This window comes from Manis javanica, chromosome 2, assembly GCF_040802235.1.
Source record: "Manis javanica isolate MJ-LG chromosome 2, MJ_LKY, whole genome shotgun sequence".
NCBI classification, from domain to species: Eukaryota; Metazoa; Chordata; class Mammalia; order Pholidota; family Manidae; genus Manis; species Manis javanica.
In genome coordinates, this window is record NC_133157.1 from 84,007,041 (window position 1) to 84,023,392 (window position 16,352).

At 41.7% G+C, this 16,352-nt stretch overlaps 1 protein-coding gene across 1 annotated transcript; it reads left to right on the forward strand.

The window, feature by feature from the left end:
- Nucleotides 1–3,837: 3,837 nt before the first annotated feature.
- LOC108388261 (procathepsin L-like) lies at nt 3,838–13,029 on the forward strand. The gene is given in 8 exon segments (XM_036991328.2): nt 3,838–3,967; nt 4,258–4,380; nt 4,483–4,629; nt 10,756–10,980; nt 11,427–11,589; nt 12,234–12,329; nt 12,332–12,350; nt 12,804–13,029. Coding segments are annotated over 8 exon segments (999 nt in total). The 5' UTR covers nt 3,838–3,841; the 3' UTR covers nt 12,904–13,029.
- The last annotated feature ends 3,323 nt before the right edge of the window (nt 13,030–16,352 follow it).

The following is a 16,352-nucleotide window of genomic DNA, read 5'->3' on the forward strand; positions in this document are numbered from 1 at the left end:
GTCCTCAGCAACAAGGTCTTCCTTAAGTGTGTGCTCTAAAATTGGGAACGTCCCTGTGACCCATATCTTTTTGAGACAGGGACCTTGGATGTAGTCAGAGTAGGGTGAGGGCCTCTGGAGGGGGCAGGGCAGGATATTTGTGGTTAGAGCAATGTAACTACATGCAAGGAAACCCCCCTACTAAAACTCTATGTTAAACATTGAGCTCTAGAATCATTCTTCAGTGAGATCAGTTAATGTTCCCCAGATAAAGAAGAGTAGCACATGTTTTATTATGCAAATCATTTGTAACCATGTGTAAGATTCACTTTAGCATGCTAAAAGGCCCAGACCTATGTGCTGTCTTTCCTCCTTCAGATCTGACAAGGTGATTTTGCAAACTGGGCAACTAACTTAGCATGCAGACCCAGCTGTAGACGACATGGTAAAAGGCAGGAAGAATTCCATCTTAAAGATAAGATTGCATTTTAACACCCAGGAAGTTCAAGAGGCAAGATTCTTTAGCAAGTAGACAATACCTCGGCCCACCTTGGGGTCTGGGCAGGCAGCCTTTTGATATGCTCCCAGACCAAGGCGCGGGTGTCCCAGAGAGAAATCAAGGCAGGAAATTCCTTACAGTTAAGTTGATTTTTAATATTCAGGGACCACTTAACAAGTCCACACCCCTAAACTCTTTTTCACATTCTCCAAAAATCCTCAACTGCCTTTAAAACCCCCTAGACAACGCACCACTATGGCCTCTCTTGTCCCCTCCTGGCGTGAGCCGGGAGCTCTGTCCTTTCACTTTATCTCTAAATAGAAGCCTGTACCTTGCTCTCCTACCTTGACTGTTTGTGAAGCTCATTCTTTGGCTCCGCAAACAAGAACCCCAGCATCATTTTGATTATTAGTTTGCCCTGAACTGCAAAAGAGATTAGTCTAAGGAAGATGGGAGGCCACAGGGTGGAAAGAGGATGGAGACTGGGTGGGGACCAGGTGGCCTGCCTTGCCCCATTCTCCGCTCCTACTCATACAATCTTAAACTTAAAATAGAAAGGCCTAACCTGAGAAAACTGTTGGGAAAGGGACATGTTGATTGTTCCTGAAGAAACGCTCATCCACACCAGCCATATATAAAATTTAACACAAAATGGACCAAAGACTAGAAACATAAGAGCTAAAACTATAAAATTTCAGATGAAAACACAAGGGAACAGCCTCATGATATTGGATTTGTATTTTATGGTAGTATTTTAGGTGGGATACCAAAAGAACATGCAGCAAATACAGAACAGATAAATGGGACTTTATCAAAATTAGAACTTTGTGCATGAAAGGACACTATTAACTTAATGACGAGGCAACTCGCAGAATTAAAATAAAATTAGCAAAACATGTTATAAGAATATACTAATTTATCCTCCATTTACCCCATGGTCCCAAGCACATAAGTTGGTGAGAATCATGCCTGGACTTGTCTGGACTTCCCTGGGCTTACCCCACCTTATTTCTAAACATCCCGACCCTCCCCCAAGGCAACAGGTCGAGTGGATACAATAAAAGGCACAACGCTCAGTACCACGCTGCTTCCCTCGCCCCTCGGGCAGCCACTTTCTCTTTCAGATAATAAAATCTCTTGCGTGGGCCGTGTCTCCTGAGTAGTTCTGGGTAAGGAGGGTCGCGGCGAGATACCCTTTCACATGTCAGGTTGGAAACCTATGTAATGCTGTTAGAAATGTAAAATGGTGCAGTGATTGTGAAAACTCTAGACAAAATTAAACCTAGAATTACCCTATCCAGCAATTTCACCTGGGGGTGTATACCCAAACAACTGACAACAGAGTCTCAAAAATTTGTCCAACAGCAGCATGATTCAAATTAGCCAAGTGTGGAAATAACCCATATATCCATCAGGGAGGACTGGAGAAACCAAACGTGGAATTCCTACAATGGAATATGACTCACCTTTTAAGAAGAGGAAATTCTGACACAGGCCACAACATGGATGGACCTTGAAGAAATGATGTAAAGTGAAATGCGAGACACCAAAGGACAAATACAGGACTGCACTTATGTGAGGAACTTAGGTGTGTCAGATTCATAGTGACAGAAAGTAGAATGGTGGGGGCCGGGGCTGGGGAAAGGGAGGAATGGAGAACTATTTTTAATGGGTTTCAGTTTGGGAAGATACACTTCTGGAGACTGATGGTGGTCAAGTTTGCACAACAATGTAAATTTACTGAATGCCACTGAATTGTACACATAAAAATGGTTAAAACAGACATTTTTATGCTTAGTACATATTAAACACAGTAAAAAATACAGAAATTTCATTGTGCTTCTAGAAGGTTTTCAGTTTAAGCTTAAGTGGAAATTAGTTTACAAGTCCACATGAGCTGTAATTCCAATTTTATAAAAAATTCAAAATATACATATAAAAAAGCCAGGCGTGAAGACACATGGATATTAATGAATATTTTTCTACAAGGAATTTTCTACAATACGCTTTTTATGTAACAAAAAAGAACAAACATGTACAACGTTTCTGATTCATGCTCCTTAAATTCTTAATTATAGAAATTTATATATGAATATATTTTTCTTCCATTCAAAACGCGTTAATAAACTCGTGTATTGGCATTAAATATATATTGAAGAAAAATCATTGAAATAAGTCATTAAAACAATTAAATACAGGAAAGCTCATTGGAACTAGAGGAAGATATAATCCGTAACACAGAGTTGGCAGGAAAAGCAGTTGCTACTTTACTATTTTCTAAACAATTTTTTTCTAGAACAAACTCATTTCTGGGGGTTGGAGAAAGGCTTGAAAGCGACGAAAACTCCCTGACTGGGGGAGACAGGAAAAGAGCATCACGAGATGCCGCCCCTTCCCCGACACCGTCCAGCCCGGCCTCTTTCCTTCTGAGCACTTGGGCCGTGTCGCGACCCCAGATGGGGGGAGGCCTCTCGACCCCACATTCCTCCACCCCATCCTGAAAGAGTGAGAGCACCTCTGCCGTGGTCCTGCACTCCTCCCCCGCCCGCCTTCCCTGAGAAGAAGCAGGAACCCCTAGACTAGATCAGGCTGGTCTCAGCGCTCCCGGCACGTTAACCAAAAACTCAGGTCGCGCGGGTGACGCCGAAGACCCCTGTGGGCCTCTGTAAACTTCTCCCTGAACGGCCACCCAGGGCGCGAATCAGGTAATTGGTGCATCCGGGACCCCAGGGAGGGGCCGGACTCTCCTCAGCGAGGTCTTGAACCCCGCTGGCCTCTCCCGGTCCACTGAGGAAGCCCGCCCTGCCCCGGGACCTACTGGGATGGAGCCCTGCAGCACGCGGGGAGTCCGGTGCGGGGAGGCCCGCCCACAGGCCGGATCATCCAATCGCTGAGCGGTCCGGTGGTGGGCGGGGCCGGCGGGCCGAATCTCTGGCTTTAAAAGGCCGCCTCAGGAGCGCCGCCTCCGAAATTGTGGACTCGGACCTGCCCGCTGCACCTGCGCACCTACGCCCTCCGAGTGTGGGTGTCCCCCGACCCGGGACTGACGTTGGGGGCTACCCGGGATGGAGGGGGGCAGTCCCAGGAAACACCTTCCGTGGGCCGCCCGCGCCGCACTCCGCCGCCTGAGCCCCTCACCCTTTGCGGCGCGGCCCGCCGCTCCCTGCACTGTCCGCAACAGTGTCTACAAGCTCTTCCCACAGCCAGATGCGTCCCGGCCCTGTGTAAATGCTGCTGAGGATGCGTTAAGTGTTCTCACTCCACCTCGTGGCTCTAAAATCTCAGAAGAAAGTAGTGTGACTTCTTAAGAAGGATTGGTCTCGTCAGATACTCATTTCTTTTCCTTTCCTTAGGTTTGGAAACATGCATCCTTCACTCCTCCTGCCTGTTCTGTGTTTGGGAATAGCCTCGGCTGCTCCACCAGTTGACGGTGGCTTGGATGCACAGTGGTCCCAGTGGAAGACAACACACGGGAAACACTATGGCAAAGTAGGTAACATCTGAAACTGCCCAGAGGGCCTCCGCCGAGAGTGGGCATTGCTGTTGGGCATTTATAGCAGAGAGTAGCTTCTTGAGGCCACCTCTCACCAAGGCAATAACCGTGGCACCCACTGCTGAGCACAGTGTGGGATATATGCCGTTATATGGTCGCTGGAGATCAGCAACCAGAAGTATAAGGCTGTCCTGGCCACGGTTTCTCTTCCACTCTGTAAATCCTCGGGGTAGAGGTGGATTGGTTTTAAATAGAAATAAAGATGATGGGTGATGTTTGTCTCCAGAATGAAGAAAGGTGGAGACAAGCAGTGTGGGAGAAGAATCTGAAAATGATTGACAAACACAATCAGGAACACGACCTAGGGAATCATAGCTTCTCAATGGCAATGAATGCCTTTGGTGACATGGTGAGCGTGGTGTGGATTGCTGAATTGTGGGTTCTTCCTCTCCTCGGTACTTTACCGTAAAATCTCTTCCTTTTCTTACATCCTATTTCTTTTTGCTTGAAGACCAATTAAGAATTCCAGCAGGTGATGAATTGCCTTCAAAAACAGAAGTACAGGAAGGGGAAAGTGTTCCCAGAACCTCCCCTTGCAGAGATCCCCCCATCTGTGAACTGGAGAGAAACAGGCTGTGTAACTCCTCTGAAGGATCAGGTAGGACACTACTGAGCAGATCTCTGTCCAAGAATAAAGCCAAAAAGAAATTGGTGTTCTTGCCTTGATACACTGTGGAATATGCAATTCACTATTTTTTTTTTAATTTTTATTTTCATTTTTTTTGAAGAACATTATGTTTACTAGGCTCTCCCCTACCCCAAGTCCCCCCCACAAACCCCATTACAGTCACTGTCCATCAGCATAGTAAGATGTTGTAGAATCACTACTTGTCTTCTCTGTGTTGCAAAGCCCTCCCCTTTCCCCCACCCCACACATGATACATGCTAATCATAATACCCCCTTTCTTCTTCCCTGCCCTTATCCCTCCCTACCCTCCCATTCTCCCCAGTCTCTTTCCCTTTGGTAACTGTTAGTCCATTCTTGGGTTCTGTGATTCTGCTGCTGTTTTGTTCCTTCAGTTTTTCTTTTGTTCTTATACTCCACAAATGAGTGAAATCATTTGGTATTTGTTTTTCTCTGCTTGGCTTATTTCACTGAGCATAAAACTCTCTAGCTCCATCCATGTTGTTGCAAATGGTAGGATTTGTTTTCTTCTTATGGCTGAATAATATTCCATTGTGTATATGTACCACATCTTCTTTATCCATTCACCTACTTATGGACACTTAGGTTGCTTCCATTTCTTGGCTATTGTAAATAGTGCTGTGATAAACATAGGGGTGCATCTGTCTTTTTCAAACTGGAGTGCTGCATCCTTAGGATAAATTCCTAGAAGTGGAATTCCTGGGTCAAATGGTAAGTCTATTTTGAGCATTTTGAGGAACCTCCATATTGCTTTCCACAATAGTTGAACTAATTTACATTCCCACCAGCAGTGTAGGAGGGTTCCCCTTTCTCCACAACCTCACCAACATTTGTTGTTGTTTGTCTTTTGGATGGTGGCCATCCTTACTGGTGTGAGGTGATATCTCATTGTGGTTTTGATTTGCATTTCTCTGATAACTAGCGATGTGGAGCATCTTTTCATGTGTCTGTTGGCCATCTGAATTTCTTCTTTGGAGAACTGTCTGTTCAGCTCCTCTGCCCATTTTTTAATTGGATTATTTGCTTTTTGTTTGTTGAGGAGCGTGAGCTCTTTATATATTTTGTATGTCAAGCCTTTATCGGGTCTGTCATTTATGAAAATATTCTCCCATACTGTAGGGTACCTTTTTGTTCTATTGATGTTGTCCTTTGCTGTACAGAAGCTTTTCAACTTGATGTAGTCCCACTTGTTCATTTTTTATTTTGTTTTCCTTGCCCGGGGAGATATATTCATGAAGAAGCCACTAATGTTCACGTCCAAGAGATTTTTGCCTATGTTTTTTTCTAAGAGTTTTATGGTTTCATGACTTACATTCAGGTCTTTGATCCATTTTGAATTTACTTTTGTGTATGGGGTTAGACAGTGATCCAGTTTTACTCTCTTACATGTAACTGTCCAGTTTTGCCAGTACCATCTGTTGAAGAGACTGTCATTTCCCCATTGTATGTCCATGGCTCCTTTATCGAATATTAATTGACCATATATGTTTGGTTTAATGTCTGGAGTCTCTAATCTGTTCCACTGGTCTGTGGCTCTGTTTTTGTGCCAGTACCAAATTGTCTTGATTACTATGGCTTTGTAGTAGAGCTTGAAGTTGGGGGGTGAGATCCCCACCACTTTATTCTTCTTTCTCAGGATTGCTTTGGCTATTCGGGGTCTTTGGTGTTTCCATATGAATTTTTGAACTATTTGTTCTAGTTCGTTGAAGAATGTTGGTAATTTGATAGGGATTGCATCAAATCTGTATATTGCTTTGGGCAGGATGGCCATTTTGACGATATTAATTCTTCTTAGCCAAGAGCATGGGATGCATTTCCATTTGTTAGTGTCCTCTTTAATTTCTCTTAAGAGTGTCTAATAGTTTTCAGGGTACAGGTCTTTCACTTCTTTGGTTAGGTTTATTCCTAAGTATTTTATTCTTTGGATGCAATTGTGAATGGAATTGTTTTCCTGATTGCTCTTTCTATTGGTTCATTGTTAGTGTATAGGAAAGCCACAGATTTCTGTGTGTTAATTTTGTATCCTGCAACTTTGCTGTATTCCGATATCAGTTCTAGTAGTTTTGGGGTGGAGTCTTTAGGGTTTTTTATGTACAGTATCATGTCATCTGTGAATAGTGACAGTTTAACTTCTTCTTTACCAATCTGGATTCCTTGTATTTCTTTGTTTTGTCTAATTGCCATGGCTAGCACCTCCAGTACTATGTTAAATAACAGTGGGGAGAGTGGGCATCCTTGTCCTGTTCCCGATCTTAGAGGAAAAGCTTTCAGTTTCTCGCTGTTCAGTATGATGTTGGCTGTGGGTTTATCATATATGGCCTTTATTATGTTGAGCTACTTGCCCTCTATTCCCATTTTGCTGAGAGTTTTCATCAAGAATGGATGTTGAATTTTGTCAAATGCCTTTTCAGCATCTGTGGAGATGATCATGTGGTTTTTGTCTTTCTTTTTATTGATGTGGTGGATGATGTTGATGGACTTTTGAATATTGTACCATCCTTGCATTCCTGGGATGAATCCCACTTGGTCGTGGTGTATGATCCTTTTGATACATTTTTGAATTTGGTTTGCTAATATTTTGTTGAGTATTTTTGCATCTACGTTCATCAGGGATATTGGTCTGTAATTTTCTTTTTTGGTGGGGTCTTTGCCTGGTTTTGGTATTAGGGTGATGTTGGCTTCATAGAATGAGTTTGGGAGTATTCACTCTTCTACTTTTTGGAAAACATTAAGGAGAATGGGTATTATATCTTCTCTGTATGTCTGATAAAATTCCGAGGTAAATCCATCTGGCCCGGGGGTTTTGTTCTTTGGTAGTTTTTTGATTACCGCTTCAATTTCGTTGCTGGTAATTGGTCTGTTTAGATTTTCTGTTTCTTTCTGGGTCAGTCTTGGAAGGTTGTATTTTTCTAGGAAGTTGTCCATTTCTCCTAGGTTACCCAGCTTGTTAGCATATAGGTTTTCATAGTACTCTCTAATAATTCTTTTTTATTTCTGTGGGGTCCATCGTGATTTTTCCTTTCTCATTTCTGATTCTGTTGATGTGTGTTGACTCTCTTTTCCTCTTAATAAGTCTGGCTAGAGGCTTATCTATTTTGTTTATTTTCTCGAAGAACCAGCTCTTAGTTTCATTGATTTTTGCTATTGTTTTATTCTTCTCAATTTTATTTATTTCTTCTCTGATCTTTATTATGTCCCTCCTTCTGCTGACTTTAGGCCTCATTTGTTCTTCTTTTTCCAATTTTGATAATTGTGACATTAGACAATTCATTTGGGATTGTTCTTCCTTCTTTAAATATGCCTGGATTGCTATATACTTTCCTCTTATGACTGCTTTTGCTGTATCCCACAGTAGTTGGGGCTTTGTGTTGTTGTTGTCGTTTGTTTCCATATATTGCTGGATCTCCATTTTGATTTGGTAATTGATCCATTGATTATTTCGGAGCGTGTTGTTAAGCCTCCATGTGTTTGTGAGCCTTTTTGCTTTCTTTGTACAATTTATTTCTAGTTTTATGCCTTTGTCGTCTGAAAAGTTGGTTGGTAGGATTTCAATCTTTTGGAATTTACTGAGGCTCTTTTTGTGGCCTAGTATGTGGTCTATTCTGGAGAATGTTCCATGTGCACTTGAGAAGAACATGTATCCTGTTGCTTTTGGGTGTAGAGTTCTGCAGATATCTATTAGGTCCATCTGTTCTAGTGTGTTGTTCAGTGCCTTTGTGTCCTTACTTATTTTCTGTCTGGTGGATCTGTCCTTTGGAGTGAGTGGTGTGTTGAAGTCTCCCAAAATGAATGCATTGCATTCTATTTCCTCCTTTAATTCTGTTAGTATTTGTTTCACGTATGTTGGTGCTCCTGTATTGGGTGCATATATATTTATAATAGTTATATCCTCTTGTTGGACTGAGCCCTTTATCATTATGTAATGTCCTTCTTTATCTTTTGTTACTTTCTTTGAAGTCTATTTTGTTCGATACTAGTACTGCAACTGCTTTTTTCTCCCTATTGTTTGCATGAAATATCTTTTTCCATCCCTTGACTTTTAGTCTGTGCATGTCTTTGGGTTTGAGGTGAGTCTCTTGTAAGCAGCATATAGAGGGGTCTTGTTTTTTTATCCATTCATTGACTCTGTGTCTTTTGATTGGTGCATTCAGACCATTTACATTTAGGGTGATTATTGATAGGTATGTACTTATTGCCATTTCTGGCTTTAGGTTCGTGGTTACCAAAGGTTCCAGGTTACTTTCCTTACTATCTAAGAGTCTAATTTAACTCACTTAGTATGCTGTTACAAACACAATCTAAAGGTTCTTTTCTATTTCTCCTCCTTTTTCTTCCTCCTTCATTCTTTATATATTAGGTATCAGATTCTGTACTTTTTGTCTATCCCTTGATTGGCTTTGGAGATAGTCAATTTAATTTTGCATTTGGTTAGCAATCATTCGCTCTACCCTCCCTGCCATAATTTTACTACCTCTGGTGACAGCTATCCAATCCTAGGAACACTTCCATCTATAGCAGTCCCTCCAAAATAGACTGCAGAGATGGTTTGTGGGAGGTAAACTCTCTCGGCTTTTGCTTATCTGGAAGTTGTTTAATCCCTCCTTCAAATTTAAATGATAATCTTGCTGGGTAAAGTAATCTGGGTTCCAGGCCCTTCTGCTTCATGGCATTAAATACATCATGCCACTCCCTTCTGGCCTATAAGGTTCCTGCTGAGAAGTCTGTTGTTAGTCTGATGAGCTTTCCTTTGTACTTCTGCCTCTGGCTGCTTTTAACTGTCTGTCCTTATCCTTGATCTTTCCCATTTTAATTACTAAGTGTCTTGGTGTTGTCTTCTTTGGGTCCCTTGTGTAGGGGGATCTGTGGATCTCCATGGCCTGAAAGACTATCTCCTTCCCAAAATTGGGGAAGTTTTCAACAATTACCTCCTCAAAGACACTTTATATGCCTTTTTCTCTCTCTTCTTCTTCTGGTATCCCTATAATGCAAATATTGTTCTGCTTGGATTGGTCACACAGTTCTCTCAATATTCTTTCATTTTTAGAGATCCTTTTTTTCTCTCTGTGCCTCGGCTTCTTTGTATTCCTCTTCTCTAGTTTCTATTTCATTTATTGTCTCCTCCACCGTATCCAAGCTGCTTTTAATACCCTCCATCGTGTTCTTTAACGATTGGATCTCTGACCTGAATTCATTCCTGAGTTCTTGGATGTCTTTCCGTACCTCCATTAGGATGTTGATTATTTTTATTTTGAACTCCCTTTCAGGAAGAGTCACTAGGTCCATATCATTTAAATCTTTCTCGGGAGTTGTATTAACAATTTTACTCTGGACAAGGTTCCTTTGGCGGTTCATGTTTGTATATGGTGCCCTCTAGTGTCCAGAAGCTCTAATCTGGAGCTGCTGAGCCCCTGAAGCAATGTCAGGGGTCGCAGGGGAGCGGTACTGGGGGTAGTAGGAAAGAGCTGTTCCCCGCCTCCTGCCTCCTGTGCCTGTCTCCACTGCCTGAGCCAGTGAGCCAGGCACACAGGTATAAGTTTTTATCCCAGAGCAGCCAGATATGGATCCCTGCTTTCCACAAGCAGCCAGAATCCCAGTCTCCCCTGTATTAACTTTCCAACCCGGTAGTCATGCTAGTCTCATGAAAGCACCATGAAATGTACGTTTGTACTCCCAGCGCAGATCTCCGGAGCTAGGTATTCAGCAGTCCCAAGCCTTCCACTCCCTCCCTGCTCCATTTGTCTTCCTCCCACTGGTGAGCTGGGGTGGGGAAGGGGCTCAGGTCCCACGGAGCCACAGCTCTGGTACATTACCCCATTCGCTGAGGTCTGCTCTTTTCTCCAGGTATGTGCAGTCTGATTCAGTCCTCTTACCTGTTGCTCTCCCAGGATTAGTTGTGCCAATTAAATTTTCTAATTGTATCCAGTTTTGGGAGGAAGCCTCTGTCTCTCCTCTCACGCCACCATCTTTAATCCAATTCCAATTCACTATTTTTTTAAAAAGAGTTTTCAGATAAATGGGTTGTTGTAAAAGTCTTGTGATTTAATTTGTAGACTAAAAGCTTTTTCTGTTTGTTTTTAGGGTCTGTGTGGTTCTTGTTGGGCTTTTAGTGCAACTGGTGCCCTTGAAGGACAGATGTTCCGGAAAACTAGCAAACTTGTTCCATTGAGTGAGCAGAACCTGGTGGACTGCTCCAGACCTCAAGGCAATAAAGGCTGCAATGGTGGCCTAATGGATAATGCTTTCCAGTATGTCTTTGACAACAGAGGTTTGGACTCAGAGCAATCCTATCCCTATCATGGAATGGTAAACTGAGGTCTTTATCTGTTATCAAAGTTGAATACTTTCAGAAAAAATAGCTACCATATTTTAAAGTCACATTTTAGATTGAAGGTTCTATAGCTGCTGTCAGAACTATTGTTAAAATTTGTTTGTCTTGTACCATTCTCTGTTTATATGGTTACTGTGTAGCTGTCCATATTTATGTGTTATGTAGAGATATACCTAGCTGTCTATATACTGTATCAAATTTCTCCAGAGTGAAAAATTTCTTATGGATAGGTAGGCAACAAGTGTCTGGTTGAATAGACACCAGGCGATTTTTTCATTTCAATACAAACAATAGCATATCACCTCTTGGGATGCTTCATTAGAAACTTGATTTGGAAATTATTAACCTTCAGACTGTCTTGCCCTATGTTCCCTGGAAGTTGGGTATTAATAATCAAATTTCATCCTCTTTATCTTGAAAGGATGAACCCTTCAAATACAGACCTGAGTATTCTGCTGCCAATGACACTGGCTTCTATGACGTCCCTGCACAGGAGAAGGTCCTTAAGGTCACAGTGGCAAAAGTGGGGCCTGTTTCTGTTGGTATAGACTCCAGGTGGGAAACATTTCAGTTCTATAAAGAAGGTAAGCATGAGTCTATGTAGAAATTTAGGCAGAAAAGTAGGAAAACCACCATGACATACAGCAAAATTGACTCTTTGGTGTGTGGAATTCAAGGTAGAATTTTTGAGAGTGTGGATTCGTCATAGTTGTTCACTCTGTGCAGGTAATATGTGTGACTGATGTTTTCTTTGCCATAACTTGGACCATATCCCTGTGATTTTAAGCAGTTCAAAAATATATTTAAATGGCTATGTAAGTCAATAGCTGAATTTGCTTTTCCCCCAATTGTTAGAACTTCAGAATATTCTGAGGAATTTTACCACTGTAATTAAAACTGGAAAGAACCCTTTGGCTCAGGTAATACTGTGTTCTGTGCAGAATCATTAGGCTGATATCCTGGAAATAGAATGGCACCATTTCATGAGTGGTCTTTTATGCCTCTTGACAAGTTGTTTACAAAAGAAATCATGGTGATTCTATTTCTGCTACCATTACATGAGGACCTTAATCCCTATCCTAGATTTTTATATCTTATTTTTAAATCTTACCTGGATTTATGTCATTTAATGGAATTTGGAGATGGCTTCCTTACTGTGGTTGATAGGCTGGGTTATAGCCACGTGTCACTTGGAGGTCCTGCTCACAGCACTAAATTTTACTTCCAGGCATTTATTATGATCCACGCTGCAGCAGCAAAGACCTGGGTCATGCTGTTCTCTTGGTTGGCTATGGCTTTGACGGAGCAGAATCAGATGATTATAAATATGGATTGTCAAGAACAGGTATTAAATGCCAAAAATTGAATTTGAAATTGAAAAGGAAACATGTTTTGGAATCAGTGTTAGATACTCTCTGAAATCCCAAAAGTCTTTATCCCCCTTAGGGTGGACACAGACGTAGTAATGTTTGATTATAACATTGGGTTACTGTTAGAAGCTTGCTAGGGTATTTAAAACAGTTTTCATACCTTTGCATTTTCTTAATTTAAGGAGTTTCATAATTCTGAAGCACATCTGGCCCCAAGAGTTTTCTTTTCCAGTCTCTCCTTTTGCAGTTCTATAAAAGATTTGGTGGATAGAACTTATGTGCCGGTTTATATCTCAACCATGAACAGGAACTGAGTCTTTCTGAATCTGTCTTGGCCCCTGGTGAACTGCTAAGCCTCAGGCATGACTGATAATAAAGATAAGTTATCTGATTCTTTGTAATAAGTGGGAGTCCCTCTCCTCTTTGAGCTGGGGTCCAAGCTGGGGCATGGATGGCTACATAAAGATGGCCAGGGATCGGAACAACCACTGTGGAATCACATCCATGGCCAGCTATCCTATTATGTGAGATGATGGTGATAATGAAGGACTTGATTGAGAACAGAATATCCCTGGGAGAATTTTTTTTCTTAAAACTGACCAAACCTTACTGTGTGGAATAAAACACTTAAATCATTGAAGATCCAAGTTGTGACTTGAATTCCATGACATTTTACCTTGGTAAAATCATAACATTTCTCCAACTACTATTGTAAGTAGCTTTGTATGATTAACTTACCTAGTAACTCTTAAATGTTCAGGTTTTAAAAGGATGCAGAAGTCTTTACCTTTTAAAATAAAACAATATCAAAGTAGAGATGGTGTTTGTGTTTTTAATACATTAGTATTTTGTACAGTCAAAACTAATTGAGTCTAAACCCATAAGTGAACGTGCCAGTGATCCATTAGGAGAATGGCTGGGTCTCCTACACTTCTGGGTATTATGTGCAGATATCATGTTGGCTGCCCATTGGCAGAGTCTGAACACCCCTTGACTGGAGCACATTATGAGAGACAATGAATAAAGACAAAGCTAAATGATTTTCATGAGGAAAAAATTCACAATTTAGAAAGTGCACAGATGTGTTAGGAAGGAAGGAACTTGGTGCAATGTCACAGGGGAGTCAGATATAGTGAGACAAGAAAGCAAAGTCAGTTTTAATGAACTCTGTATAGGGTAGCAGAGAGGGCCTGCCTAAGGTGAGACAGGCCCAGCGGCTCATTCTGAGGCTCATTTTATGTCATTTTGGCAGGGCAGAGAAGTCCCTGATTGGCATCTCTTAACTCTCTAGGCTTGTTCTGATTGGTGAAATGAGGGCAGGGGCTGTGCTGTGCCTGTGCCTCTGATGTTTCTTATCTGGGGAGAACCTGGCCATTTCCTAAGTCACTCTTGGACCCTGAGGCTTCATCTGATTAGCTCTAGGTGATCAACTCCCTGAATCATTTTGGGGGGGCCCCTCTCTCCTTTTGATACGGCTCATTTCTGTGTTTCTGCCTGACATCCCCCCCTCAATCAGTTGGGACCCAAATTATTGGGATGGGGCAATGACTGCTATGCTACTTCCTGCTGGTGAGGGGTGGGTTGGGCCTTTTAAGTCCCTCTGGTTGCAGACTGTCAGGATGGTAGAGATTAGGGCAATAAGGGTGCCCATCTAGGGGTCGCAGGAAGCTGATTCATCAGTTGATAAGGGTTTGAATCCTCATGACAACAGGACTTTGGCCTTGATGGACTTTAGTCTGGGAGAAACAAATTTAATTAAGAGATTTAATAAGCATGGTCCAAACAGTAGTGCCAGAAGAAACATCAGCAGGGGTCCTGCTCAGGGAAACAACCAGGATGCCGAGCTCCAAATTTGGGACAAGTTGCCCCAGGATTCTGATAGTTGTTGTTGGATTCTGGAGGCACAGTCAGAAAGCTTTCAGACAGTGTCTCTAACTAGGCCAGATTGGTTAGCATAAAAACAACATTCTTCATCTGGAAAGAAACATAGGCCTTGCTTTTCAGCAGTTAAGAAGTTTAATCCTCTTCTATTTTAAAGAGTGACTGCTGCTAATAAGCCTACCTGATTTTGAATAGTCATAATATTCTGGGCAGTTTCTTTCAGGCTGTCAGAAAAATCTTTGGACAGACTTTGGTAATGTGACAGTAAGAAAGTTAGCACAGCTATGCCAGTGCTTAGTCCTGTGGTGATTCCTAAGCCTATTAAAAGAGGAATGAACTGTATAGCTCTTTTAGCTCTTATGTGAGAAGACTGAGGAATGATCAGTGAATTGGTTATTAGGGACTATGTCATTGCTGATTTTTCTTTGAACAAACCTACTAGATCAATTAACAATAAGAAAAAAACATTTTATTTTACTTTTCCTTTTCCTTACACCTTCCCTTTCTTTATGTGGATCCAAAATTCAGGCCTGTACCATGTTCCTTCTCAGTGTTTTCTGCGTTTCCTGGACCTGTGGTTTGGTGTATGTTGTTAGTTTTAGAAAATTCTCAGCCATCACTACCTCAAATATTTCCTCTGCTCCTTCTGTCTCCTCCTTCCCTTGTTGCCATCACGTGTATGTCACACCTTTTGTAATTGTCCTTCAGTTCTTGGATATTCATTCCCTTGTCCAAAATCCTTTTTTCACTTAGAATTTCAGTTTTGGAAAGTTATTGTTACAGCTCAATGCCACTGCTTCTTTATTGGTTACGTCCAGCATATTGAAACAGGAATTTGTCCTTTCTGCGACGGTGCTTTTAATTTCTTGATTTCCTCTGGTTCTTTACAGTTTCAAATTTTCTACCTGGGGTACTTACCTGTTCTTCCAGGTTGTCTGCTTCTTCCATTAGGGTCCTTAAAATATTTATCAGACCTTATAAATAGTCCTGTGCGATAATTCCACAATCTGTGTCATAGCTGAGTCTGGCTCTTATGTTTGCTTTGTCTCCTCAGGCTGTTGGCCTTGCCTTTTCGGGCACACTATGATTATTCGTTGAAATCTGGTAATGTATCAGTTAATAGGAACTAGGGTAAATAGGCCTTTACTGTGAAGTTTGAAGCCAGTCAGGCCAGTAGGTAGGCTGTGTTTAGTATTTCTGTAGATGAATGTGACAGAGGATTCAGTTCCTTCTGGTTTCCTTGTTTGCTTCCTCTGTTGTGTGTGTGTGTGTGTGTGTGTGTGTGTGTGTGTGTGTGTGTGTGTGTGTGAGCTTAAATAGGGTCTGTGTCTTGCAGGTCTCTTGATTTTAATCCACTGTCATTATTGATTACATCTCAGGTTTTAGAGGGCCTGGGTTCCTGGGCTGTGACCTTAAGAAGCATTTTTTGGTCTTTGTTTTTCCACCTGTCTGGACAGGAAAGCTAGTGTGAGCTGGAGTTGGATAATTGTGCTTCCTTAGGTCAATAAAGCTCTGTCATAGTAGTTTTTTCTGGAGGACAGACTTTTGTTACAGTGAACCTCTGAATGCATTTCAAAATGGTAACTTTTGCCGGCCTCCCCCTGCCCCTCCCCACGCCCACCACCTGAAACAGGAGAGGGTTTTGCTCAGATCTTCACTTTGAGGATCTGCAAGTGCTTCTGGAGGTAAGATTCACAGAAGCATGGAGATGCCCACAAAGACTGAGCCTCCAGAATTTTTTATTTTTTATTTTAAAAGCATTTGATATATTAGGAAACGTATTTGTAATTCATATACTGCAGGACTTATTTTAAAGAATGCTAACAATTGCAATGAAAATTAGAGATGAATAGGATATTCACCAAAAAGATGTCTCTAAATGTATTTTAAAAGTTCATTCTTGCCAATTTATTTTATTGTGATAAGAACACTTAACATGAGATATCCTCTGGACAGTTTCAGCTGTGCAATACAGTGTTCTTAACTGTAGACACATGTACAGCAAACCACCAGACTCTATTCATCTTACAAAATTGAAACACCAGTTGATCAGCAACTCATTTTACCCTCTACCCAGAGGCAGTAACTGCTAAGGA